We start from the raw sequence: 27,639 nt of genomic DNA, 5'->3' as shown, positions 1-27,639 counted from the left end.
TGTCCCTTAGCCTCCTACCTATTCGTCCCCTGGGAGTGGTGTACCTGAGTGTCCTGTAGTCTGGCTGCTCTGGGGCAGTTTTCTCAAAGAACCCAGAGACTCAGGGCAAAGCCCACATGTTGGGGTGGGTTCTGGGTTGAAGGGGCAGGGGCTGCAGAGTGTGTCTGACTCTTTGTGGAAACCGGAGACCTGGGTCCGAGTGCAGGCCTTGCCACTTCTTAGCTGAGTTGGATGAGCTAGGCCTCCACATCTCTGAGAGCCAGTTTTCTCATCTGTGACATGGAGATAACCACACGTCTAACAAATACTGTCAAGAGCAAGTTAGGCTTACGCTATAGCAGATTCAAAGTATCAGATAAGTGCTCTCCCACCATCCACCAAAAGGCCATGCAGATGCCCCAAAACACACCCCAACTGGCACTAGAATTGGAAAGAGAAGAGATCATCATAGGCCTAAGTCCAGGGGACTTTCCATTAGCTGCAATGTTGATGGGGGATGGATGGAGAAATATAATCCGGGGCTCTGCACACATCGCAGGGTGAGTGAGAACAGTCCAGACAGCCACAAAGAAGGCAAGACACGGCTTTGACTCATCCCCACTGGCAGCCCTAATTCCCAGCCCGCAGGAGCCCCACCGACCGGAAGACCAGGCAGCCATTGCAGCTGCCTAGGATCTGTCTTCCTCGTTAGCTGGAGGGGTGCCTTCCCTTTCCCACCCCTTTCTTTGTGCTTTTGAAAAGTTGGGTTTCCTCAGGGTGACAGACCTGAGGGCAGAGGGTCAAGCAAAGTGCCCCTGAGCCCTGGGATGGGGAGCTGCCCTGGGGAAAACACTGTAAGCCGGGACAGAGCCTGGAGGACTGGGCGCAGAGCATGCTAGAGCAGCCTCCTCTCCAATACTCGGCCTGAGCATCGGACTTTCGGCCAATCCTAGGGCTGATACCAGAGATCCCACCTCTACAACACAGAGCCAAAGATGCCTGCTGCCTGGCCCCCAGAGTGGCTCCCAGGGCCCCCTGTCCTCTCCCCTACACTCATCAGAACCGCCCTGAAATACTTAATTGCGTTATTAGTTGTTTACTATCTATCTCCTCCTGGAGTGGAGGCTTTGGGAGGGCAGGGTGAAGTTGGCCTGGCTCACTACTGTATCTTTGGCACTCAGCATAGGCCTTGGAAGTTTAAGGGCTTAAATATTTGTTGAATGCAGCTAAGGGGGGTCCATTTGTATACTTTGGAAAGGAAGTTAGCAATATATTCCAAGAATCAAAAAATGTTTGTGCGCTTGGTATCAGGTAAGATGCTTTTGGATGTAACAGAGAACCCTGATTCAAACTGACTTAAGCAAAGGAAAATACATTATCTCACATAACAGAAAGGCCAGCTTAGGGTGGCCCGAGGCCTTTTCTGTCTTTGTGCTGTGCTGCCCTCAGCACACTGGCTTCATCCTATGGCTGGGCCTTCCCTAGGGGAAGCAGGACACACACACACACACACACACACACACACACACACACACACACACACACACACAGAGAGAAAGAGAGAGAGAGAGAGACACCTCCACCTCTCTTGTAATCATGGAAACCAAATCTTTCCCTTAAATCAGATTAGGCCAACTTTGTCACATGGATCAGTAAGAGTTACCAAGGTGACTGACACTCATTGATTAGCTTAAACTAATCAAGACGGGGTGGTAGGGTGGTACTGGATAAAACCGGTGTGTCAGGAAGCAGGGAGAGAGAATGGATGTTGGGGAAGCTACCAGCAGTGTCCACACCCCCTTAAACTAGTCACTCCATTTCTGGGAATCAATCCTAAGGAAATAAGCAGAAAAAAAAATCAATGTAGAATGTTTATTGCTGTGTGGTTTAAAAGACAGGAGGGAAGGAAAGAGGGGGATGGAGAAACAGAGAGAGAAAGAAGAAAATTGGAACTGATCTAAGAAGTAACTATATTGAAATGTTTCAGTTAATTATGCTACCTCCATACAATGGGATGTTTGGGCATCAAAACATTTAAACATTAAGCCCTCCAGCCAGTGTGGCTCAGTGGTTGAGCATCGACCTATGAACCAGGTCACAGTTTGATTCCAGTCAGGGCACATGCCCGGATTGTGGGCTTGATCCCCAGTAGGGGGTATGCAGGAGGCAGCCGATTAATGATTCTCTCTCATCATTGATGTTTCTCTCTCTCCCTCTCCCTTCCTCTCTAAAATCAATGAAAATATATATTTTAAAAACATTTAAAAAAACCATTTATTTTAAAAAATTATACAAAGTGTTAATGACATTGGGAAATGTTTGTGATATAAGGATAAATGAGAAATACCAGGATATAAAATTGTATTTGTAGTATGAATTCCATTGTTTTTGTAGATGCATAGAAAAGAGATTGGGAGGAAATAGGCTAAAGAGCTTATAGTGGCTGCTGCTCAGTAGTGCAGTTAAGGGGGCCTCTTGCCTGCTTCTTTATACCCCTCTGTGCCCTCCCTTTCAAGCAGGAGGACCTCCTCGCAGCCTGCACAGGCTGGAGCCAGTTTTGCTCTCCCTGTTGTTATTATTGGCTGTGAATTAACAATCGCTAACACTTACTGAATGTTTACTCTATGCCTGATGCTGTTCCAGGCACTTTCACAGGCACCGATTTAATCCCTAGGACAATCCTATGAGGTAAGTGCTTGTACTTCTTGTTTTGCTGAAGTGTTCACCGAAACCCCGGGTTGTTGGTCCCAAGGTCACACAGCTAGTGTGTAGAGCAGTGGTTCTCAACCTGTGGGTCGCGACCCCTTTGGAGGTCGAACGACCCTTTCACAGGGGTCGCCTAAGACCATCAGAAAACACATATATAATTACATATTGTTTTTGTGATTAATCACTATGCTTTAATTATGTTCAATTTGTAACAATGAAAATACATCCTGCATATCAAGATATTTACATTACGATTCATAACAGTAGCAAAATTACAGTTATGAAGTACCAACGAAAATAATTTTATGGTTGGGGGTCACCACAACATGAGGAACTGTATTAAAGGGTCGGGGCATTAGGAAGGTTGAGAACCACTGGTGTAGAGGCCTTTGGAATTCAAGAGTGGGACATTTAACTCCACAGCCTCTGCCTTTACCACCAAACCCCGTTGCTTGCCAGGGTAGCCATGTGCTAATAAGAATAGTTTCATTTATTGAGCCAGACTCTGTGAACACTCTTTACATTTATTTGCTCATTGAAGCCTCACAACCTCAGAGAGGCCGGGTGATCTGCCCGAGGTCACACAGCAAAGAGGTGGCTGCAGTAGAGGGCCCAGGGGTCTGATGTGGGACCCCCTTTGTCTCTTTATCTCCCCATAGAGTTGCCTGAGGCTCTGCCGGCCCTGGGACCATGTTTAACGGGGAGCCAGATCCAGCCTCGGCTGCAGGCCCCAGGAATGTGGTTCGGAGCTCCAGCATCAGCAGTGAAATCTGCGGATCTCAGCAGGCCGGGGCCGGGCCCGGGACCACCACTGCTAAGAAGCGGCGTAGCAGCCTCGGCGCCAAGATGGTGGCCATTGTGGGCCTGACCCAGTGGAGCAAGAGCACGCTCCAGCTCCCCCAGCCTGGTGAGGGGGCGTGGGGCACCAGGGCGGGGCGGGTCACCTTGCACCCAGGGACAAACACTTATGTAGCACTTACCATATACCAGGTGCTATTCTAGGTCCAGTACATGACCCGACTCATTGAATCCTCATGTAACGCTGTGAGGCAAGTCCTGAAGCACAGAGAAGGGAAGTAAGATGCCCCAAACTACATAGCTAGTAGGAGCATTCAAACCCCAGCATTTGGGCTTCTGAGTTCATGCTCCTAACCATTACCCTGTGCCACGTCCATGCACAAACTTACACATTATTCAGCATTTGTTTATTAAACAGCTGCCAGGTCCTGGCCCTCTGCTAAGTGTCACAACTTCACAGGCACACACATCCCCACGATTCAGCCTCACGGGTGATCTCCGAGTTTCCTAAGTACAAAGAGCCACACAAATGTAGTTACACAGTCACACACATACATTACAAAGTCACACGAGAGAGATGCACACAAAGACACATGCCTTGCTTGGTTATACCTGCTTATATGAATAGTGTGCTCAGTTGCTTAAGCAAGCCACCCCTACTGGCAGGAAAGGACAAGATAGTCATTCACACTGTACATGGTCACACATAAAGCCAGTCATCATGCAGTTCACACAAACACAGACAGACCCAGGTCACTGAAGTGTTCTCTTTCTCTCTCTCTCTCTCTCTCTCTCTCTCTCTCTCTATCTCTATCCCTCTCCCTCTCTCCCTCTCTCTTAAATACACACACAGTGTCCATGGTCACAGAAACATGTCACACATGTGTACACCCATATCTCACAAAACCCCATATTCACACACTTTATCAGCTACATCCCGACAAGTGTATTATACTTGCTCAGACGTCTAGTTATGGAATCCCAGTTATGCTCAGAGTGGAGGGCGACCCACCTTGTCACACACAGTCACACCTGGACCCTACATCACAGAGGAGCCAGCCCTCCCCACCAAGACCTCCTCATTGTGTGGCATCAGCCCAGACACCAGCTGGTTGTGTATTAAAATCTCTTCCTGCTTATTTTTCTCAGAGTAACAACTTCCCTGAGAAACCTTCAAATAGGCAGCTGGATGGGGGCGGTGAGGGGGCGGGGGTGCCGGAGCATCCGGGGAGAATGCTCATCGAGAGTCCCAGTTGGGGCTGGGGGTGGGGGACTTTTCCAGGCCTTAAAATAGCTTTTTATAAAGCCCTCCACAGGAGCACGTGGGATGGTCTTTTCCAGCACGCAGGCTGTGATGTGGTTTCTGGCTCAGGGAAACGCTAAGTGAGAAGGGGCTTGCAGTTATCAGTGCCCCAGGGTGGGCGGGCATGGCCCCTGTGAATGTCCACAGTGTAGGCCTGACACGAGGGAGTCAGGAAGAGGGGGCCTGGAGAGTCAGGAGTTGGGCCGGGGGAGGACCAAGGGGGGCGTATTAAGGTTTGGAGGTTGAAGAGGTGTTGGGCCCCAGGAATCTGGCTTGAGAAGACCAAGCCCTGCTGATCTCCAACTGAGTCAGCTTCCGATCCAAAGGCTCCTTCGTGCCCAAAGCGATCTGGAGGAATGGTCTTTCGGGGCCAGGGCAGGGCCGAGTCACTAGGAGACAGTCCAGTGATCTGCCTGGGACTGTCCACCTACCTAGACTACCAGTCAGCAGGCAGGGATTGGAGTGGACACGAAGGAGACCCCCAGCCTCGAGGGGAGATGAGTGATGGTGGGGCTTCTGGATCACTTGTCCCTGGGGAAGGCAAGGGCACGGCTGAAGGTCTGGGGCCTGAGCCAGGGGAATACACAGATGCCCTTCTAACTGAAGGTCTCTATGAACCATCCAGTCCCCAAATGTCAGAGCAGGACGGGCCCCTTGAGTTCATCTAGTCCAAGGTACTCATTTTATTGATGAAGCGTCAGAGCCTGAAGAAGGGACTCAAGGTGGCCTTTAGAGCCACACCCTGTCATTTACTAGCTGGGGACTCAGGCAAGCGACTTCACCTCTCTGAGTTCGCCACCTCGTTTGTAGAATAAGGACAATAATCTGTGCCTCAGAGTTGTCCAGGGGATTAAATGACATAGGAGATACAAAGGCAACAGCCTTGTACATAGTAGACACTTAATAACGTTGCCGGTGTTATTATTATTTCCCACAGTCAAACAGTAGGGCCAAAAAGCAAGTGAGATCTCTGGCTTTCACAGCCCCTTGCTTGGGGCATACCCCTCTCCCATCTGTAATTCCATGTCCCATTTTTTTTCCTCCCAAGCCTTGGAGTTGTCAGTGTCCTAGCTTGGGTGGGAGAGTCTGGCTCCAGAGGGATGTATGGGGCTGACTCACCTTGGGAATCAGCTCTGGAAACTCTCTTCTGGGCAAAGATCCCAGCAGGGTATCTCCGGTTGCCCCAGGTGGGATGGCTCAGTTCCCTGCAGGGCTAGGCTGTGTGAAACAGGGAAGAACTCCTGTCCTGGACCCAGTCTTCTGGGCTCTGGGTCTGCCTTCCCAGGGGCCTCCTTCCTCCTAGTTTATCCATACCCTGCATTGGCTCAAGCTCCGCCCACTCCCTCCTCTTTGTTTCAAAGCCTGGACTTACACCAGCCTTCCCTCTAGTTCCCTGCCTCCTGCCTACCCCTTCCAGTTTATTTCTCACATTGCCATAGAGTAGCTTCTAAAAATAATCCTGGCTTCAACTCCTCGTGGGACCCTGGGAAAGACACTTTCCCTTTGGGCCTGTTTCCTCTGGAAAATGGAGCTAGAAGGGACTCTCTCCAAGCTTTCTTCTAGATATAACATTCTCTATGTTGTGGGAGCAGTGAATGGGGTAGGGTGAGAGCTTTGGGGTCTCAGGACACAGGTGGCTTCTGGCCTAGCCTTAGACTGGGTCCACACAGGCCATCCTGGGCTGTCCCAGCTCCTGCCCACATTGAGCTCTTTTCAGCACCGAGGACAGCAGCTCCTCATGGGCTTAGGGCTCTGAGTCAGGTGGGGAGAAGGCTCAGCATCATTCCAGGAGATGCCATGAAGTGCTGTTGGGAGCTGTGACTGCCTCTCCCTTGTATGCAGTGAGACAGATGGGATGGTTCCTGGAGTCTTTCAGTCTCCGGCAACCACAGAATTATTGCAAGCAATTTGCCCCGTTTCTCTGGAAAGAGGCTTTATAAAGTTACTCCCTGGGTCAACAGAGTTCAGGGACTGGACAGGTATGAAACAGTAAAGAAATGTTCTCTAAGGTTGCAAGACCTTTCTCCCCACCCAGAAGACATGGACTTAGTCTCTGCTGAATCACATCTCAAATCAATGTGGAATTGGTGGAGAAGAGTGAGAAGTAGCGCATCAGTAGACTGGGAGTCGGCCTTATGGATGTCTGGACCTCCAGCTCCCCATCTGTGAAATGGCAGGGGCAGGGGGCTAGCCAAGGTGTCACTAACATTTCAAGGGTTCTGTGATTCCCTTACTAGGCATCACAGTGGATTGGACAGGTCTGATCAAAGAAGGGAAATTTTCTCCCAAGTGGGCCAAAGCTTTCCCAAGCTCTAGGAGAAGGGCACTGGGGTCATATGGTGGCAAGGCTCTGGCTTCAGCCCAGGATGTGTTGTATGTGGAGGATTCGAGGGGAGGGAGGGTAGAGTGCAGCTCCCACAGACCTGTCTGTCTTCTAACTGCATTAGCGGGGATTGGCAGTTAGGAGCCAGGGACAGGGCGAGTCCCTCAACACTCATTGTTATTGCCCAGCCCTCTGTGTGTGGTGGGTCACGCACCATTTGTGGGTGTGCATCTATGTGTGTGCTTGAATGGATAGGTTCAACTGCAAGTGTTATGGTGTGAAGGACACATTTATGTGACAGAGTATGTCTTGTGTATGTATGATTAAACCCTGGAAGTACCTTTTGTGACTGTTGTATGAACATACTCATAACCTTGTATGTGGGATCCCTGTCTTCATAAATGTGATTGTCAGCACTTGTGTGTGTCTGCTTATGCCGGTCGATATGAAAGAAGTATAGGTGAGCTAACATGACTGTGTGTAAGGCAGGCAGACAGACAGACAAATGGATGGTTTCATTGATTCCTGGATAGTTAGCTATTCCAATATCCCAGAAGCTGGGATCGTTTATGGTTTGAAAGGAGACATTTCTCCTTACCACCTCCCACTCCCAGTGCCCCCTCCCACCCCCGACTCCCGTCTGTCTGCCCGTGACGCTAGCCCTTTTAGCCTTTCCTCTCCCAGTGGGACTTCCTGAAAGATAAGTAGGACAAAGCAAGAGGAATAAAGCACCCCTCTTCCCAGGGCAGGTCTTGAATATCCTCACCGTTGGATATGGGTGGGTTGCCAGGGTAACCAGCTCCCCCTTCCCCATTGTTTTTAAGGGGGCTTCAGTGCCTGCTCCACCCCCCCACCTCTCCCCACCCCTATAGCCAACTTCATTCTTAATTTGCCTGGGTCTCTAACCAGTGATAGCAAAGGGCTCCTTTGGTACAGTCCCTGTCTGAGCAGCACTTCCCTCCCCATCAAGCTCCTCAGGCAGCCAAGCTTTAGCAGGGGAAATCCATGTAAACCCTCAACCTGGCTTCTGTGACCCTGACGGCCCCAGGAGGGGAGGGTGTCTAGAGGGACCACATTGCAATGCTGAGTAGGTTGCCATGGAAACCCAGGCTGGATGGTGTGCTGCTAGGAGAGGCACAGTGTCCTATGTTCCCTGCAAGGCTGAGCCGTGGGGCAGGATGGGGGTAGAGGGCCCTGTGAACAGGAGACACAGAGACATGGGGGGCGCAAGTTCTCACTGCACAGCTTCTAGGGGTCTTCTACAGACCTCTTTTCAAAGCCATAGCCAACTAGGCCGACCCAGCCATCCTCTCTTACTCTTGCTTCCCTAATCACCTCTTCATGTCCAGACCCACCTGAAGAATGCATGTTAGTTTGGAGTGCCCAGGCCTCCCATCGGGGTTGTTATAGGGCCTGTGAAGGTATCAGAGAGGTGGCTGTGAGGTCTGAGCGAGACAGGTGCATGAGGGAGAGCAAATTCAGCAAAAGGCAAACTTTCCAGAAGAGGGAGGCAGGAACACAACCCTTTGGAGCAAAGGCTGAAATTGAGTGGGAAGGTAGCTGTCAGGGGAGCCTGGCAAGGATGACGGCCCAAGAGCTGCAGGGAGGGGAGGGGGGCTCTACCTGGTAACTCCACACACCCCCAGCCCATCGTCCCGATTCTGCCTCCAGCCATCTTTCTAATTGGCTTTGTCTGTGTCACTGCCCTAGCAAGGCCAGGGGTCAGCTGCAAACCAGCTCTAGAGGTCATCTCAGCAATGGCCCTGCCCACCACGCCCCCTCCCAAGAGGGTGACTTTGAGCAGCGCTCTCAGAGAGGCCTCGTTGGTGATCTGACCTTGTTCCCTCTCTGTGCTTGGTGTGGGGGACCGGTCACAGAAGGGACCACCAAGAAGCTGCGCAGCAACATCCGGAGGAGCACGGAGACAGGCATCGCCGTGGAGATGCGGAGTCGGGTCACGCGCCAGGGCAGCCGGGAGTCCACCGATGGGAGCACCAACAGCAACAGCTCCGAGGGCACGTGCGTGCAGCCCACCCCTCCCCGGACCCTCCCTCCTCGGTCCTCTAGTCACAGAGCCAGAGCAGGGCGGGAAAATCTCCAGTTGGTTTTCCCACCTGGAGAACATCAACCCAGATGTCTGTGTTCCTGTGCCCCTACCTGCCTCCATTCCCCTCCCCTGGATGTCCGATGCCAGGGCCCCAGTCTTCCCCCAGTGGCCTAAGAGTGGTTCCTCCCTTCTGCATATTTCATGCCTCCCGCCTCCCAGCACCACACGTGGCCCCACTCCAGAGGAGAGGGTTTGAAAGGAGAAAGTGACTCCAATCCTTTAAATCTAGAACCATTGTTATGTCTCCGATAAGTGGAGGTCTCACACGTGGCCTTGCTTGGAGCTCAGGGAAGGAGATGGGACTGGATCAGAGTTTTCCAAACTGTGGGTGGTAACTCAGAGGCAGGAAGTGAAACCAGCATTAGAAAAAGAAATAGAGATTCAGTTGTACCCTATGGAGTGAGGATGAATTGCATTGTGAACTTCTGTGTCAGTTGTTTTAATGTGTGGGCGCACATAGGTCTGTGACATTAAATGTATTTCTTACATTTGACTGCGTGTGGGCTGCAGTCAAAAACTTGCAAGTCCCTCAGGTCTCCTCTACATTGTGAAACTACGGTATACAACTAAGATTTTCTGATTTGGCCTCATTAAGGCACAATGATTTCAGGATTATTTAAGATTCCGTGCTCATGTATCTCACTGCTATGCCTACAGCCATGAGTGCAAATAGCCACTAGCATATATTGTGTCTTACTGTATGCAGGGTATCACTGGGCACTTCAGATCAGTGCTTCTTATTCGGGGATCTAGTGAGCCCTATCAGACCAAACACTGTCTCATTTAACACTCGCTACAGTACTGAGCGATGTCGGTACTACCTGCGAAACAGACCAATAGGAGTGGGTAAGCCTGAAACCCCTTCCTGGGGAGGGGCGGGCGGCGGAGAGACACACGGCTTCTCTGACAAGCACACAGCCTGTCTTCCTCCCTGCCTGTCACTGGCCCAGGGGGACTCAAGGCCAAGCCGTCCAGCGGGGGATTTGCTCTGGGACAACCTTGACTCTCTCTAGCCTTAGGGCTTTCTTTGGTCCATTGTAGCTCATGAGTGGACCTGGGCCAGCCCTCCCTCACGTGTCCTTTCTCTGCTGGCACACCCAGGACACCTTAAGGACATGCACAAGTAGCACTTTTCCCTCAGTGACAACGGCAGCAATAACTACCACATATTGCTTTCTGTTTGTCTGGAACTTTTCATGCACCATCTATCCCGATTCTCACCATAAACCCACGCGAGTTGGGCATCACTTCTGTTTTGTAGGCAAGTCTCTTACCTCTGGACGCCTCTGTTTTCTCATCTGTAAAATTGGATAATAGCTGCTGCCACACAGAGTAGTTGCAAGGATTCCATTACATGAGGCACGTGGAGCATTCAGTGCACTGACACATGGTCACATGGTCAACTTTCAGTCACTGTCAGTTTTTCTTGTTACTGCTTTCCAGCACCACCACCGCCCCCCCCCCGACACACACAACCATGGGGCACCTACCACCACTCGTTATTAATCTGAACCCTATAATTGTGTTAATTTGGACTCTGGCTGTTTAGTGCACTACCTCATTTATTGACTTGATTTCAAACTGTCTGTCCCCAGCCAAAGTAGTACACTACACTATGTAGAGGGGAAACTGAGGCAAGAGGGGAGTGCCCAGTGCCTGGGAGGCAGAGCCGCTGCATCCCACCAGCCAGATGCCCTCAAGTGCCCCTCTGCCTCCTTCCCCAGGTTCATCTTCCCCACCACCCGGCTTGGGCCCGAAAGCCAGTTCAGCGATTTCCTGGATGGGCTGGGACCAGCCCAGATTGTGGGGCGACAGACGCTGGCAACCCCACCAATGGGTGAGTCTTTGTGAGGGTAGGGCGAGTGGGGTGATGGCAGAAAGGGTGAGATCAGCAGAGCCCTGCGTGACCCGAGCCTCACTCAGGCTTCCCTGCCAGCGCAGAGTGAGCACAGCACTCACGCATCCTCCCTCCGCCGAGGGGAAGGCCACCGCAGCAGCTCTCCCAGCACATTCCTCCTCGCTCCGCTCCACCACACTCTGCCGGCTCTGCTAAGTGCTGGACGGGAAATGGTGAACAGATCATCAGGGCATTGGTTTTCAGGGGGCCGGCTCTATCGCCAGTTCTCCGAGTGGCCTTGGGGAAGTCTCTTCTCTGAGCCTGTTCCCTCATCTATAAAATGGGAATAAAAATACCTGCCTTCACTATCAACAATTGATTGAGGGTTGTTCTTTTATTGAGGGTCGGGGGTAGGGAGGTTCATGCTTTGCCTGAGGTATTTCATTTGATCCTAGAGACTGTGTCTTATTTGACTTCTAATAGTGTCTGGCACCTGGAAGCCTTTAGTAGTTTTTCATCCCCCTTTCCTGTAGCCAGGAGTAGCTCCTGAAGTCTGTGCTGCAGTCCTGGCTCCTTCCTCAACCTCTCCCTTAGCTAGTGGATGTGTTGGCTCAAGCAGCTGCTCCCAGGCCTAGCCTCCCCAGAGACGCCTCCTGGCCACCCTCTTCCCCACAGTCTGACTCAAGCAGTGTCTGACCCAGACCTCTGCACTGGCCTCAAGCACACGAGGAAGCTGAGTGCAGACAGCGCCCTGCTGTGAGCCATACAGTGAGCTGGGATTTCATTCCCGCCAGGGCTCTTCCCACTGCACTGCCCTGTCTTCCTCCCCCTGCTCATTCAGGAGCCTCTCTCTGTCTGCAGGAAGAGGGGTGCGCCCACAGGGTGAGCGTCAGCTCTGAGCTGGCTCTTGGGCTGGACTGGCTAATTCTCAGCACTTGCTTTCAAACTCTTAGGGGCCCGGGCGTCTGCTTTTCCCAGCAGCCCTGAGCCCAGCCAAGAGCTGGGAGGCAGTGAGAGGAGCAGCCACTTCCACTAGGCAAATGCGCCATCACAGCCTAGAATTATGCGTGTGGTGCCCTCTGGTGTCCCAAACTGGGAATGACAGGTTTGTGTTTGCTCATCTTGGGGGTGTTATAATGAGACAGGAGATTAATTCCTGAGACATCCCCCTCCACTTCCCCGTGGGGAGGTCAGGAAGAGTAGAGGAAGGGGGACGAATTCCAGAATGTCTTTGTTTGTATTTGCATCTTCCCAAGTATGCAAATACAAACAATTGCATAATGGCTCAGAGAATCTAAAATGGGTACCTAAGCCCACAGTCAGCTCTATTTTAGTTTTTCTACATCAGGCTATGATTCTGCACTGCTTGGAAGGGTGTTCCAAGTGACTAATGCTAAGAGTTCTAGAAATCAGATAACTGACACGATTCCACACATAGAACTTGCCCCAGCTGGATAATCCGTTTTGTGGCAGCACAGTGAGGAGTTCTCAGTCCTCTGCTCCCAGGAAATCTGCCGGCCTTCCCTTCATCCTTTGGCGATGATGCAAGCAGGCCCTGGTTCCCAGGGAGTAGCTCCTGTCCTGGGCAGGCTCATATCTCAGCATCTTTTCAAGCTGATAGTCTTTGAATATTTGACATGTATTTAGGGGAGTGGCTGAGGGCTGCTGTGTAGAAGGTGAATAAGAGCCCCTGAGCCCACAGCCTCCCTCTGTGTTCCTGACTCCAGAAGCTCTGCCACCAAACTTGCCTATTCTGCTCAGTAAAACGGGAGCTTCTCAGTTAACCACACTTAGATGAGCATTTGACAGCCACTTTTGGTCCCCAAGCATGTCCCTTGAGGGTCATACCCCCACCCCACCCCTAGGGACCCATTATTGTGTTCCTCGGCTGCTCTAATGTGTCTCCTAAGGCCAGTTCTCCCACATGCAGTTTTCTTCATCTCATGCCCTTTCCAGGTGGTAGTGCCCCTGCAGGCTGGCATTCTGCACAGTGGCTCATCTGGCTCTGCCTGGACTGTCCCTCTTCTCCCTTGCAGGGGATGTGCACGTTGCCATCATGGACCGGAGTGGCCAGCTGGAAGTGGAAGTGATCGAGGCTCGGGGCCTGACCCCCAAACCTGGCTCCAAATCTCTCCCAGGTGAGGCTGAGCAGCTGGGAGAAAGATTTTGGAAATGGGGTCCTCCCAGTGAGGAGGATGCTGCTGAGGTCTGGGTCTAATGAGTCCTTAGTTCCCCACTGGCCTAAATCAGTATCCTCAACACCGGAGTCACCACTTGCCCAAAAGGCCAGGAAATAGGGGTGGGGGTGGAGAAGGACGGAGGAGTCAGTCTCTTTGACCTGCTGTCCACTGGCCAGCTCGTCCTACTCACCTTGCTCACCTCCAGGGTCACCTGGGGGTTGGGGATGGGACAGGCCATAGCAATCTCTCCTGACCCCTCCCCATCATGCTTTCTCCCATCCCTTAGCCACCTATATCAAGGTTTACCTGCTTGAGAATGGGGCCTGCTTGGCCAAGAAGAAGACAAAGGTGGCCAAGAAGACCTGTGACCCCCTGTACCAGCAGGCTCTGCTCTTTGACGAGGGGCCCCAGGGCAAGGTGCTGCAGGTGAGTGTGAGAGGGCAACGCTCAAGACTGCAAGTCATCATTTGAAATCCGTTTCATTTATGACACTTCCTGTGCCAGGTACTAATGCCAGGTGCATTTAATATGTGTTGCCCATTAATTTTCACGACCCAGTGAGGTGTGATTGCCCCCGGCTGGTTCATAAGGAAACCAAGGTTTGGAGGGTAGCTCGACTGCCAGGTTCCACCGGGCGCTGGTTCATTGTGCATCGGCTCCACACCAGGCTGTGAGCTGCTTTCCATTGTGACCTCGCTCCATCCTCCAGATGAACCTGTGAAGCAGGTGTGACTCTCCCATTTTACAAATGAGGAAACAGAAAGATGGAGTGGCTGGCGTGAGGTTTCAGCTGGGGACTTACTGAGCCGAGCTGAGCCCAGGTCAAGGTGACTCTCACCCCTTGAGAGTGACAAATCGTTCACCACGGTCCCGGGAGGGAGGGATCATCATGCCTGTTTCATAGATGAAGTGCCTGAGGCGCCCAAGTGGTTACGGGGATAGAGCACAGTGGTGGTCGGTCTCTGGGTTCTGCCCTGGGTTCAGGTTCTAGCTTGATCACTTACTAGCTGCAGTATGTGGTGAAGATCAAATGAGAGATGCCTGTGGAGGGCCTCACACAGTGCCTGTCACACAGAAGGCTACTCGCTAACTCTGAACAGTGGTGGTCGCGGTGGGCTGTCGGCCTTGCCTGAGGCCACGGGTGACAGAGGAGAGGCTTGAGCTAGGGGCTGTCTGAGCTGTGGGACTTCTCATCCATGACTATTCCTCTGGGCTGAGGTGGTTCCATAGCAAAGGCACTTGGAGCTGCAAACAGTAAGAACTGACGAGCCCTAGGGTTCTGTGGGGGAAAGTTTGGTCTTGGTTGTCCATTTTTATATACATCGGAATTCTGTTTTGAAAAAAGAATTCACCAATAAAAACACAAGTTTGAAAATGACTGAGCTAATCTATTCCCCTCCCCCAGTTTTATGGATGGATGGGAACACTGAGGTCCAGGGAGGGCAAGGGGCTTGCCCAGGCCCCACCATGAGCTGCAGCAGAGCGGGACTGGAGTCTCCATCTGCTCCTTCCCGGAGAAGGCTGTCATCTGGGACGCTGGGAGCTCCAGAAGTCAGACCCAGGGTACATGCCCAGCTCTGCCACCAATGACTGTGTGTCTTTGGGTTAGTTCATTAACCTCTTTGAGCGGCAGTTTCCTCTTTGTGGAAATAACACACAGCACCTCTACCTGGATGGTTGCAACAATGGAGATGATATATTTAAAGTCCGTAGGAGCCTGTGTGAAGTGGGCGGCAAGTTGTTTGAAGTCAGGCCAAGTTTCAGCTCTCTCTGTCCCATCCATCTGTGCCCTGGTGAAACCTGTAGGTTCCTGGGCCCACTGCCCAGCCCTGGAGTCGGGGAGGTGGCTCAACTCCTCTTTCTTCTCCCACTGGTAGGTGATCGTCTGGGGAGACTACGGCCGCATGGACCACAAGTGCTTCATGGGCATGGCCCAGATCATGCTGGATGAGCTGGACCTGAGTGCCGCCGTCACCGGCTGGTACAAACTCTTCCCCACATCCTCCGTGGCAGACTCGACCCTCGGATCCCTCACCCGGCGCCTGTCCCAGTCCTCCCTGGAGAGTGCCACCAGCCCCTCGTGCACCTAAGGACCTCAGGAAGAGGCTGGATGTGGTGTGGGAAGGGGTGCCCCCCACTCCCTTGTACATAGTCTTCACGTCTTTCTGGCCCCTCGCCCTGCTGCATGCCTGTTGGCTACTGGGCTCGTCCCAGCTGGCGGTGGAGAGTGTAGTGTGTGTGTGTCTGTGTGTGTGTGTGTGTGTGTGTGTGTCTGTGTGTGTGTGTGTCTGTGTGTGTCTGTGTGTGTCTGTGTGTGACCATGTTACATCTGTTCATTTGTCTGGGTATAGTCAGTCTTGGTGACTACATGGGCCAAAATCCATGTCCTTCTGTGTCTTGTTGAAAAGAAACCCAAATGAGTGTTGTGTGGACACAACACCCCCTCGGTCCGGGGATGGAATGGGGGGGTGGCCATTGGTCCATCCTGCCTGGTCCTGTGCCCGGGGGAGAGCCTGAGTGTCCCTGCCTGTTCCTTCTCTTGGTGGTCCCTGCTGAGTTTTCTGTCTCGTTCTTTGTTCCACCTTTGCCTCTCCCAGCACTGCTACCTTTTTTGAGGAATGTAGCATCCACTGCAGCTGGCCACGCGAGGCCCCTCTGGGAACCCTGACACCCCTCCTCCGGCAGCTTTGCCCACTGAATGCGTCTGCAGCATGTAGCATGCTCGGCTAGTGCCCTGGCCAGGGCCTGGGAAGCAAAGATGCCTGGGGAGCTGAGGGCTTGGAGATTGCTTCCTCTCTCGGGCTGGAGCCGCCTCCTTCCTACAAGCAAAACACGGGAGGTCTTAGTTTCCAGGGTTGCTGGCCAGACACCTTAGGGGGACGTTCCGGTACCTCGCTTAGCACTGCTCTTCACCTCCTGTCTCCCTCCAAGCCACCGCACCTCTGACATGCCAAAGGAGCTCTCCCAGGGGACCCAGCAGGTGTGGACGGGAGGTGTGGCCATCCAGGAGGCTGCCTCAGCGGGGATGTAATCTGCCAAAGCAGACAGTCCCTGGAGGCACCTGTGTCCTCCCCAGGCTCAGAGGGTGGCCCTGTCCCCACCGGGCTCATCCTGGTGGGGCCTGGCCTGTGAGGAGGTGCTGAGGGTGGGGCTGTTTGCTGGGTCAAGGAGGGCAGGGCTGACTTGCTCTGAGCCACCGTTGAGAATCCTGTCTGGGGATCAGCTGCCTGAAGTTCATTCGGGGCTCTCTTCTGCTCGTTTCTAGACCAGGGTGCGTCTGGGAGCTCAGACTCATGTGGGCTCCAGCCTCCTGGCCCCACACAGCCTGGCTCTGGACTCTGGTCTGCCACAGCCACCAGCTCTGTACAAAGCAATACTCATGCTCGGCCTCCCTGCCTCCCTGAGCTCTCCTGCTGCCCGCTGCCCGCTGGAGAGCGGCCTGGCCTGCTCCAGGCACCTACCCGCTCTGCTTTCATCCCACCCATCTGGCTGGAGCTTCCCAAAGCCGCTCACACTCTGACTTGGTCTGCAGGCTGGGTCCTGAGGGTGGGACCAGTGCGTGGACTGAAGTCTGGCTCAGGAATGCCCAAATCTGTCCTCTCCCTCCTCAGGTCGAGGGTGAAAGGTGAGAGGTTGCCCAGGAGCCGGACATAACAGCCCTTGGATCCGTGTCTGGGGAGGAAAGAGTGGCCAGGGGGTCATGGTATGGGGCAGGCTCTCTCTTCCCCAGACATCGTCCCCAATGCTGCAGTGACTCCAACCGTGTACCGGGAGGCAGTGCAGGCTCAGAGCCTGAGTGCTTGGTCTCCATCTGTAACCAAAGCGGGCGGGCATGGAGGTGGGTTCTGAGGGAGGTGGAGGGAAGCTCTCTGGAGATACCGCCATCTCCTCCAAGGGGCCTCCTTTTGGGGCAGGATCCACCTTTTCTCCCAAAACACAAGGGGAGGAAACCATTCCTGCCCACAGACACAGAATAGGTAATACGGGCAGTAAAGAAACAAACACAACGAGCGCCTGGCCCTGAGCCTCCATTCTTGTATCGGCATTGGTGAGTGGAAGACCACTGGTGAGTGGAAGAGAGGAGGGGCAGCTGGGTCCCACTTTCTCTTTCTGCAGAGATTCTCTCCCACTCTCAGGACTGGGCGATGCCTGCATTTCTCATGTTTCTACAGTGAAACAAAGGGCTCTGTGCTCTTTGATCTGAGGGTGGGGAGAGGGAGGACCCGCGCTCACGGAGGTACTTTATGTCCTGTCTGTGATGTGCTCACCTCGAGAGAGGTCGCCCTCAAGATGGTGTGAAAACACACACGGGTGGTGGGCTTATGGGCGAAAGTGTGGGCATCTGCTGATGTGGCACCGAATGGCGATCCTCAGACCATGCAGCCACCCCCAGGGAAGGGGGGACATCACCCTCATTCCTCAAAGGGCCCAGAAAGACGTGAGAGAAGGTGGGAGCTGCCAGCAGAGAGGCTGCCGCTGGGTGGCTGGAGGCCGGTGCCCCTGGCCTGGGGGGCAGGTGGGTTAGCACAGGGGAGGTGCCAGCCAGAGATGGGGCCTGATGTGTTGATAACGGGCTGAGCTGCCTGCAATCCCCAGCTGCCAAAGCCACCCAGGGGTTGGCCCACTCCACAGCTCCATCTCTAATGGGCAGTGATCCCCCCCCCCCTCCCGTGTTGACCTTGGGATGATTCTTTTTAACCCTTTGTACCAAATAAGTGACTAATCCCCACCTAGAGTTGCCCCCAGGAGGGTGAAGTCGTGTGAGGCTGATGTGTGTGTGTTGGTGACCGGCTGGATGTCGGGGTCTGTTTCTCAGCACCCCGGGTGCAGGGGCCTGTCTGAGAAGCAGCTCTATTAGCCCGTCGCAGGAGAGGAGGGAGCTCAAGTGTGACTCCGGCCGTCCCTGGGGGGATGGTGGGGGAGGAAGGTACAAGATCCCCCAGAGTTCTCCCCAACCTGGGACCAACTCACTGCCAGGGACAGTATCCTGGCCCCAACCCCCTCCCCCCTTAGCCTGGGTGAATCCTGGAGCTGATCTCAGATGGGGGCTCTGTCACTCCATCTCCCTCTGCTCAGGCAGGATCGTGGGGGACGTGGCGGAGAGAGAAAGGCCCTGCAGCGATGCTGGGCTATGGGCAGGAACCGTGATGAATGACTCAGAGCGCTGTCTTCACATTTCTGCTCTGCTGACTCCGTCCCACTCCCTTCAGAGATGGCTTCCCTACAGGGAAGTCTGTGATGGGCCTTCGGGATGAATCGGGCTCCACGAATGGGCCACGTCATGGTTTGAGCAGGGGGATGTGACCCTGCAGGAAAGACCTGTCTCCAGAATGACTCCCCATCCAGGCAGTTCCACCACCAGCTCTCCTAGGAAAGGCACCCCTGGGAGGCCGCCGTGTGCAGCAAGCCCCAGGCGTGGCCAGGACTGGCTGAGGCAGAACCTAGGAGCTCCAGAGAGAGCCGCTCATCACTCGTGGGATCACTGCCCGCTATGGCACTGAGGCCAAGCCAGTCCTCCCCGGGGCATGGCACCCACCAGGACAAGCCTGCCCCAGCTCTTCTTTACTGCCAGCCTTGAGGAGAGCAGAGCACCCCCTTTTAAAGACAATAGAACCCTCCAAGAGAACTTCTTTGGAAATGAAATGTAGCACAATCTTAGACTGCGTTACGAGGAGCCCTGACACCCAACCAGGGTTCTTGCTCTTCACCTTGCTGCCCGGGAGACCTGTGCTCCTCCCCTGGGGCTCCAGAGCTCCTAATACCTCTGATCCCCCGTCTCCCTGGCCCAGAAAGCGGCACGGCTTCAGTGAGGCTGCTGTTCTATTTCCCTGATTGCTCCCTGCACTGTGCAAACTCTGCAAGAAATTGCTGCCTTTGCTTGACATTGTAATGAGTTGTCCGCCACCTGAGGGGAGGGAGATGGCGCGTCATTCAGGGCCAAGGGGTGGTCCTGCAGTGGCTGCAAGGAGGTGGGTAAGAAGAGGCCCGCTGCCCTGCTGAGCCCTCCCTTTCTCACCGCCTCCTCTGCATCCTCTTCTCCAATATCCTGACACGTAAAGAGGGTCTTTAAAATGCTGCTTCCTGTACTGCGTTGTCTTTCACTGGATGATCAGGGAGGAGATTGGAATGCGGACTCATTGTCCCCTGCCTTCTCCCTCAAGTCTGCTTTCACTCAGGTCAGAAGAGATTGGGGCAAAACAAATCAATCATGATTGATGGGCAGGGGAGCCCTGCCCCATCAGGTGAGGCCTGATCGGGGCTGCATCGACCTGGTCTGGCTGGGAAAGGGTTATTTGAAAGAGTGCCTGAGCATCTCAGAGCAATGTCAGTGATGCCAAAGAGAGCAACTTGGCCTCCGTGGGCACCAGCTCTGTGTTGGTCCGCCTGACGGTGGGACCTTGTTCTCTGACAAAAGGGCTTAATCTTTCCATGTAGCAAAGCAACTCCCCCACCCCCACCCCCACCCCTAGCTTGGGCTTTTGTGGGCCCAGCACGGCTGTGCCTGTGAGGGAAACCACGGCAGAGAGAGAAATTGCATTCTCTCAGGGGCCTAGACTGCTCATTGAGAAGCGTAAGTGCTTTGGCAAAACCTTCCAGCGCTCTGGTTGGAAGCTTGGCCAGTAAGGACAGGGGCTTTGGGTCTAACAAGGAGTTCGCCCCAATGCCAGGAAGACCTGTGGGGCTGGGTTCCAGAGAGCTGGGCTAACAAATGAGCCCTGGGAACGCCAGGGGCAACAGAGCATCTACCCCATCGGTCAATGGCCTGGACAGCTGGCTATAGAGCATCAAAGGCTGTTATAGGAAGTTTGCCAGAAACCGCGACCATGCGCAAGACTTCTCACTTTTCTGGGCCTCAGCTTTCTCATCTGCAAAATCAGAGCATTTGCTAGTTGCTGCACGGTTCCCTCCAGGTTTTGAAAGTCTGATCTGGAGCTGATGAGGGTTGAGCCTGGTGCACCTGGTTCCACGGGCTGGTTTCTTCCAGCCCAGGGTACCCAAGCCGGGTGCAGGTCCTCATCCGTCCACACCCAGATGCTGCTTCTGACTAGAACTCTGGGAACCCTAACAGACTGCTCCCACCTCTTTGTGGCTCATTCTTTCTTATTCTTGTGTAATGATGAGAAATGATTAAGAGGTGTCTACAACGGACAATTTTCAAGGTGCTGATGTGATGTTACAACCTCAGCTGCATCCTGTGTAGGTTGGTATCCCCACCAGCAGTTGGTCCTCATTGCTGCTTCTAGAATGACATCGGTGGGAGAGTCGAACATGGGAGAATTTTAAAGGAAATGCTCTCTGATGGGAGGAGAGAGGGAATGTCCTGTCCAACTATTTTGCTTCTTAAAACCACTCCTCTCTCCAGAATGTCTTACCGGGCGACATCTCCGCAGGCTGAGTGGCTGCTTCCTTGGGAAAAGTTGGCCTGATTGTTCGATCTGCTCCTTTAGAATGTAAATTCATAGGAGGAAGGAACCCTTTTTCTAGAATATCCAAATGCATCCTGCAAAGAAAGAGATAGCTGATAGGGACTGACAAGCACACTGTTTAGATAAGAAGCAATTCGCCTTTTATATCTGTGCTCCTATACATTTTCTATGTGCAGCATCTTTCCAAACTGGCTGTGGCTCCCGGGTGGCAGGTGGACAGCTGGGAAGGACTTGCCAGCCGTTCGTACAACGTTCTTGCCAATTCCCTTGAGGAGAAAATTCTTCACATGGCTTCTGCATGTACAGTATTTGGGCAGCAAAAAAAAAAAAAAAATGATTAAAGTTGGTTTAAAACTGGTTTCATGTGTTGCTTTTTGAAGATGGTTCTTAATGCTGGGAGAAAACAGGGTTCCGGGTGACTGAAACAAGGAGGAGAGGCGCCTTGGCTAAGAGGCAGGAGAGAGCAGTACATCTCAGGGAAAAGGCCTTGAAAACATACGACCTGGGCTTCTGACTCCACTGGGGACCCCTGTTGCCTCAGTGATATCCTTGGGCCATAGAATTTGCGGGTGCAGGCAGCTTCCAGGCTCCCTGTTTACAGGCCCACACGGCCTTCTATTCCCACAGACTTCACAAGGGATGCCCAGAGCCAACTAGAGGGGAAGGTAAGATGGAGCTAAGGGCACTGCTTACCACCCACTGTTCATTTCCTTCTGAGCGCGCGTGTCTAGCAGCTCCGCTCCAGCACGTGGCTGGGACAGCCTTGCTCATTTCAGCCACAGTTGACATAAGCAGTAAACAGCAGTGGGCCTCCATGGCTGTGAACTATATCAGTCCTTGATCCCAGGAGCACCCCTGCTTCAGGGAGGGACAGGAAGGTCTGCTAACATTTAGTCACTTCTGGGCAGTGCCACTTCCTCCTGGGGTTGGGTCTAGGGGTATGGGAGGTGGAGAAAGGAGGCATAGCAGTCAAAGCACATGCTGGGCTGGGAGAAGGCTGGCATTCTCCATGCCAAGAGCCCTTCAGGTGACCTCCACTGTGCTGGCTCTGGCCCTTGGCTTTGCAGTTCCAGTGGGCACCATCACTCGAGGGAAGGCTCGTGAGAACAATATATGAGCTTTGATGCTCTCCAGGGTTCTGCTTTCTTTTTTGTTTGTTTGGTGCCCTTGATCGGGAATCGAACCCATGACACTTTGGTGCGCAGGCCAATGCTCCAACCACTGAACCACACGGCCAGGGCCAAGGTTCTGTCTTTCTTTTCCACTGTTGCTTTCTCCCTGAGATATCCTATACACTCTGTGCTTCTAGACAGAAAAATTATTTTCCCTACAAAAAGGGGGAAAAGGGACAGACAAAAGAACTGAAATCTAGAGAAAAAAATTCTAAAGAATTTTCTTTAAACAGAAGGAATGTATTATGTACCAGATAGGATTATTGGGAGATTAAAATTAAAATATGTTTAAAGTCCTCAAAATAGTACCTGGCACATAGTAAATGCTTTTTGCTGTTATTAAGGAAAATGATCCTAGATGGAAGGGCTGAGATACAAGAAAGAAAAGTGAGTAAGGAAGTAAGTTTTTTAAAATTAGTAAATGTTAACATGTATTGTAAAACTATCATGTTTGATTTGTGAAATTTAAAAATATAAGCATGAACTAAAATATTAGACAGAAATAGCACAGAAGTTGGTCCTTGGAATATTCTTGAGGAGACTAAAGACACTGAATAACCTCAGTCTTCTTTAAATATTCATTCTAAAATCTAGAGTAAATACTAAGAAGATAGAATCTAGCAGATGCAAAAATCCTAAAAACAAACTATGAAATCCAAAAATGTATTAAAAAATACATGATAATCAAGTGGTATTTATCCCAGGGATGCAAGGATGGTTCATTATTATCACAAAAATTCATCGCTGTAATTCACCACATTAATAAAGAAGAAAAATCATTATTATCCTAATATAGAAAAGGCATTTTATAAGGTTTAATCCTATTCATAATAAAAAAAAACTTAGCAAATGGAAGGTAACTTTTTAATTTGATGGAAGTCATATACCAAAAAATCTATAGCAAATATTATGTTAATACTTTCCACAAATATTATGGAAATATTTTAGACACAATCTTTTTAAGATTAAGATCAATACAAGGGGGTCCAGTATCATTGTTACCATTTACCATAGTTCTAGGAATCCTCTACAGTGCCATAAAGGGAAAAAGAAGAGGTGTGAGAATTAAAAGAGCAGAGATAAAACTACAATTTACAGATAATTTGATCTCTACCTAATTGGTTTTTATAAAAAAAAGCAAGGTTGCTAGATACAAGATCACCTTACAAAAATCAATTGCATTTTTCTATAACAGCTATAACTAATAAACTATAAATGGATATTATCCTCAATACCAATTTAAATTATTAAGTAGAGATTACTTAAGAACATGTATGATCTCTCTAGGGAGAATTTTCACACTAATAACAGAGTTGATGATCTGCATAAATGAAGAGACATTCCTGTTCCTGGATGAGACTGTTTAATTAAGATAAAGGTATTAACTCTCCCCAAATTAATGTATAAATTCAGTGTAATCTAAATAAAATTTCAATTGGTATGTTAAGAACTACTTACTCTACTAACCTTACTCTATAACATATGCAATAATCTAAGTCCATTAATGGTTAAATCAACTTCTATTTAAAGAAAAGATGAGCAAACACAAAGATTGACACATATATACCTGAGAAATTAATATATGACAAGGGGGGGGCATCTTAAACACAATGGGGAAAATGAATTGTTTAAAATATGTATTAGGAAAACTGGCTCACTATCTGGCCAAAAAAATACCTACCTAAACCAAAATACAAAGATAAATCCTAGATGGTTTAATGGACTCAAAAAGGAAAGGTAAAATGTAAAATTAATAAAAGAAAATGAAAGAGAAATATTTTTGTGAACTAAGGGCAAGAAAAAAATTTTAATTTTTTGAAACCGTACACTAAAAATTGTATAATGTGATTACATTAAAGGTAAGGATTTATATTTAATGAATAGCATCATGGACAAAAGTTACACAGATTATAGAATAGTAATTTATGATGTCGAAAATCGATTAATAGCTACAATATACAAGGAAGTACTGCAAGTCCTATATAATAAAAGGCTAATGTGCAAATTGTCTCCTCAGGAATTCGACTGACTGGGAATTCGACCGCTTGCTATGACATGCACTGACCACCAGGGAGCGGCACAGAATGAAGAAAGGCCCCGGCCAGCAGCCGGGGGAAGAAAGGCCCGATTGGCCCTGATCACCAGCCAGGCCTAGGGACCCTACCTGTGAACGAGTTTCATGCACTGGGCCTCTAGTCAACAATAAAAAAAAAAACTTCAATGGGAAAATGGGCAAGGGAAATGAATACGCAAACTTCAAAAGCTAATAAGCATATGAAAATAGCTTCAGAATCATTATAACCAGAGAAATGCAAATTAAAACAATGAACTATCACTTTATGCCTATAATAGACTGGCATAAAATAGAAAACTGAATAATGCTAAATGATGACAGGGATATGGAGATACAGTTTTTATTAAATCTGACATTACCTGGTCCAGTTATATGCAGACCCTGTGCACTGTGGTGGGAATGTAAATTGGTGCATCCACTGTGGAAAACCTTACAGAGGTCCCTCAAAAAAATAAAATTACTATCTGATTCAGCAATTTCACTTCTGGGTATTTATCTGAAGAAAACAAAAACACTAATTTGAAAAGATATATGCATCCCACCCCCATGTCCATTGCAGCATTATTTACAGAAGCCAAGATAAATGTCCATCGATGAGTGAGTGGATAAAGAAGATGTTATATAGTATAGTATATACAATGGAATACTACTCAGCCATAAAAAAGGAATGGGATCTTGCCATTTGTGATAATATAGATGGACCTTGAGCGCATTATGTTAAGTGAATTAAGTCAGACAGAAAGACAAATACCATATGATCTTACTTATATGTGGGATCTAAAAAACAAAACAAACAGACAAAAACCAAGCTCATAGATACAGAGAACATATTGATGGTTGCCAGAGGGATTGAGATGGGAAGTTGGGGATTTGGGGTGGCAAAATAGGTGAAGGGAGTAAAAAATTACAGTTATAAAACTAATAAACATAGTGTGACTATGATTAATAATGCTATATGGAAGCATTATGCTATATGGAAGCGGATAGGGAGGTTGTGGCCCCGCCCCCTGTCATGCACATCTTCCGGCTGGCGAGTGACTTAGCAATTTGAAAGTTGCTAAGAGAGTAAATCTTAAAAGTCATCACAAGAAAAAAATAATTTTTGTAACTGTGTATGTTGATGGATGGTAACTATATTTAATGTGGTGATCAGTGAGCAGTATATATAAATACTAGAGGCACTGGGGGGGGGGGGGTGGTGTCCCTCAGCCCAGTCTGCACCCTCTCCACTCTGGGCCCCCTCGGAGGATGTCCAACTGCTGGTTTAGGCCTGATCCCTCTCACAATCCGGGACTGCTGGCTTCCAACCGCTCGCCTGCCTGCCTGATTGCCCCTAACTGCTTCCGCCTGCCAGCTTGATCACCCCCTAACCACTCCCCTGCCAGCCTGCTTGACGCCTAACTGCTCTCCCCTGCAGGCCGGGTCCCCCCCAACTGCCCTCCCCTGCTAGCCATCTTGTGATAACATGGGGGCAGCCATCTTGTGACCACATGGGGGTGGCCGTCTTGTGTGAGGGGGGGATGGTCAATTTGCATATTACCTCTTTATTATATAGGATGAAATCATATTGTACACCTAAAACTAATGTAATGTTATATGGCAATTATCCTATCTAATAAAGAGGGAATATGCTAATTGACTGCCACGCCCTCACAAGATGGCAGTGCCCACAGCCACAAGATGGTGGCACCCAGTCCCCTCAGCCCCGCCTCATCCAGCTGGAGTCCCCCAGTCCCTTCAGCCCCGCCTCATCCAGCCAGGGTCCCCCAGTCCCGTCAGCCCCACAGGGGAAAGCAGTTGGGGGTGATCGGGCCAGCAGGGGAGGGCAGTTGGGGATGATCATGCCGGCAGGGGAGCAGTTAGGGGGCTATCAGGCTGGCAGGCAGAGTGGTTAGGGGCAATCAGACAGGCAGGTAACAAGTGGTTAGGAACCAGCAGTCCCGGATTGTGAGAGGGATGTCTGAGGGGTCCCAGATTGCAGAGGGTTCAGGCTGGGCTGAGGGACACCCCCTCCCTGTGCACTAATTTTGTATACTGGGCCTATTAAAAGCATTAACCCTAAAAAAAAAGAGAGAAATTGGACTTCATCAAAATTAAAATTTCTTTTTGAAAAAAAACAAAACATTATGACTCATAATAAGATGACAATTTAATTAGACAATCCAAGTAAAAATTTGAATAGACATATCACAAAAGGAGATACGTAATTGCCAATAAGCACATGAAAAGATGCTCATTCTTGAGTTCATCAGGGAACTGCATAACTATAGAATGCCTAAAATTAAAGACTGGTAATATCAAATGTTGGTGGATTTTTATGCATTTTTAATGGAAATATAAAATGCTACAACTACTTTGTCAATTTCTTATAAATTTCTTATACACTTACCACATGACCCAGCAATTCCACTCCTTTATCAGGAAAAATGAAAACATATGTCCACCCAAAGACAAGAATGCTCATGACAGCTTTATTCATAAATTGCCCCAATTGGAAGCAATACAAATGTCTAACGTGTCAATCAGAATACAGAAACCACACAGTAATTTAACCAAGGAAATTTTAATGCTAAAAATTAACACTAGCAGGGGAGTAACTAGGAAGGTGTAAAGAGGACTGGAGAATACTCAAGGAAGGAACAAAATGAAACGGGGCCCTCTCCTTTAAGCTGGGAATCAAATCTTGTTGGAATACGTGTAATGTGATGTGAAGTGCGTTAGGAGCCCAGGCCAGGTCCCCGTCCAGGCTCCAGGTCAGCAGGAAACATCTCTAGGGGGAGCTGGTAGGCCAAGGTTGGCAGGTTGGCAGGTTGGTGCCCAGGGGAGTCAGTGTCAGGAGCCTGCTCACCATTATTTACAGAATGCAAGCCTGAAGTGTGCAGAGTCCACGATGGGAGTGAGGCGGGCACTGGGCCAGGCTGGGGCTGTGAGCTCACAGACATTGCGGGTTCTGGACGCACAGCAGGGGCGGGAGGCTAATGGATGTCCCCATGCACTTGCCTCTGGCAGCAGTGCAGTGGGAAGAAAAGCCAAACAGAAGCAGACTAGACCAGCAGTTTCTTTCTTCTCCAGCAGTGTCACTCCAGCGCCATCTACTGACAAAGCTCAATACTGTTCTCACTGCAAAGGAGAAATGTTTCAAGTGGCTATCCCACTATCGCAGGTAATGGAAGGTAGATTTGGAGTTTGCGAGGCAACAAGTGGGTAACTGTCATATCTATCAATAGGCCCAATGTGAGAACAATTTGTGGTACATTAGTACAATGGGATACCTCTCAGCACTAAATAGAATGAACTACTGACATATGCAATAGCATAGATGGATTGCAAAATCAGCATGCTGAATGGAAGAAACCAGACATAAAGGGTAAATACTGTTACATGAAATTCTAGAATACAAGACCAATCTATAGGGACAAAAATGTCAATCAGTGTTGCCCAAGGATTGGGGGTGGATATTGATTGCAAAAGATCACATGGGAATTTGGGAGGAGGGTGGAAATATTCCAAATCTGGATTGCAGTACTGATTACATGAGTGTATACCTTTATTAAATGGGTGCATTTTATATAAATTATAGTAGTGTCTATTATTAAAATACTAGAGGCCCGGTGCACAAAAATTTGTGCACTCGGGGGGCGGGAGGGGGGGGGTCCCCCAGCCCGGCCTGTGCCCTCTCGCAGTCTGGGACCCCTCGGGAGATAACGACCTGCTGGCTTAGGCCTGCTCC

The 27,639-nt window shown here is 50.4% G+C and overlaps 1 protein-coding gene across 4 annotated transcripts in view; it reads left to right on the top strand.

Annotated features, from left to right (window-relative positions):
* RIMS3 (regulating synaptic membrane exocytosis 3) overlaps positions 1-21,022 on the top strand; it is a 39,099-nt gene extending 18,077 nt beyond the window's left edge. For 2 of the 4 annotated variants that reach the window (XM_014539524.1, XM_005866027.2), the window contains exons 3-8: positions 3,348-3,595; positions 8,990-9,131; positions 10,944-11,056; positions 13,093-13,194; positions 13,523-13,662; positions 15,114-21,022. In XM_014539524.1, the coding sequence (XP_014395010.1) occupies positions 3,379-3,595; positions 8,990-9,131; positions 10,944-11,056; positions 13,093-13,194; positions 13,523-13,662; positions 15,114-15,326 (927 nt within the window). In that variant the 5' untranslated portion in view covers positions 3,348-3,378 and the 3' untranslated portion in view covers positions 15,327-21,022. Of the gene's footprint in view, positions 1-2,622; positions 2,668-3,347; positions 3,596-8,989; positions 9,132-10,943; positions 11,057-13,092; positions 13,195-13,522; positions 13,663-15,113 lie in introns of all 4 variants that reach the window. The other 2 variants (XM_005866028.2, XM_005866029.2) reach the window with 2 other exon arrangements.
* The last annotated feature ends 6,617 nt before the right edge of the window (positions 21,023-27,639 follow it).

This window comes from Myotis brandtii, unplaced genomic scaffold (genome assembly GCF_000412655.1).
Source record: "Myotis brandtii unplaced genomic scaffold, ASM41265v1 scaffold220, whole genome shotgun sequence".
NCBI classification, from domain to species: domain Eukaryota; kingdom Metazoa; phylum Chordata; class Mammalia; order Chiroptera; family Vespertilionidae; genus Myotis; species Myotis brandtii.
This window is presented reverse-complemented; position numbering and strand designations above follow the sequence as displayed.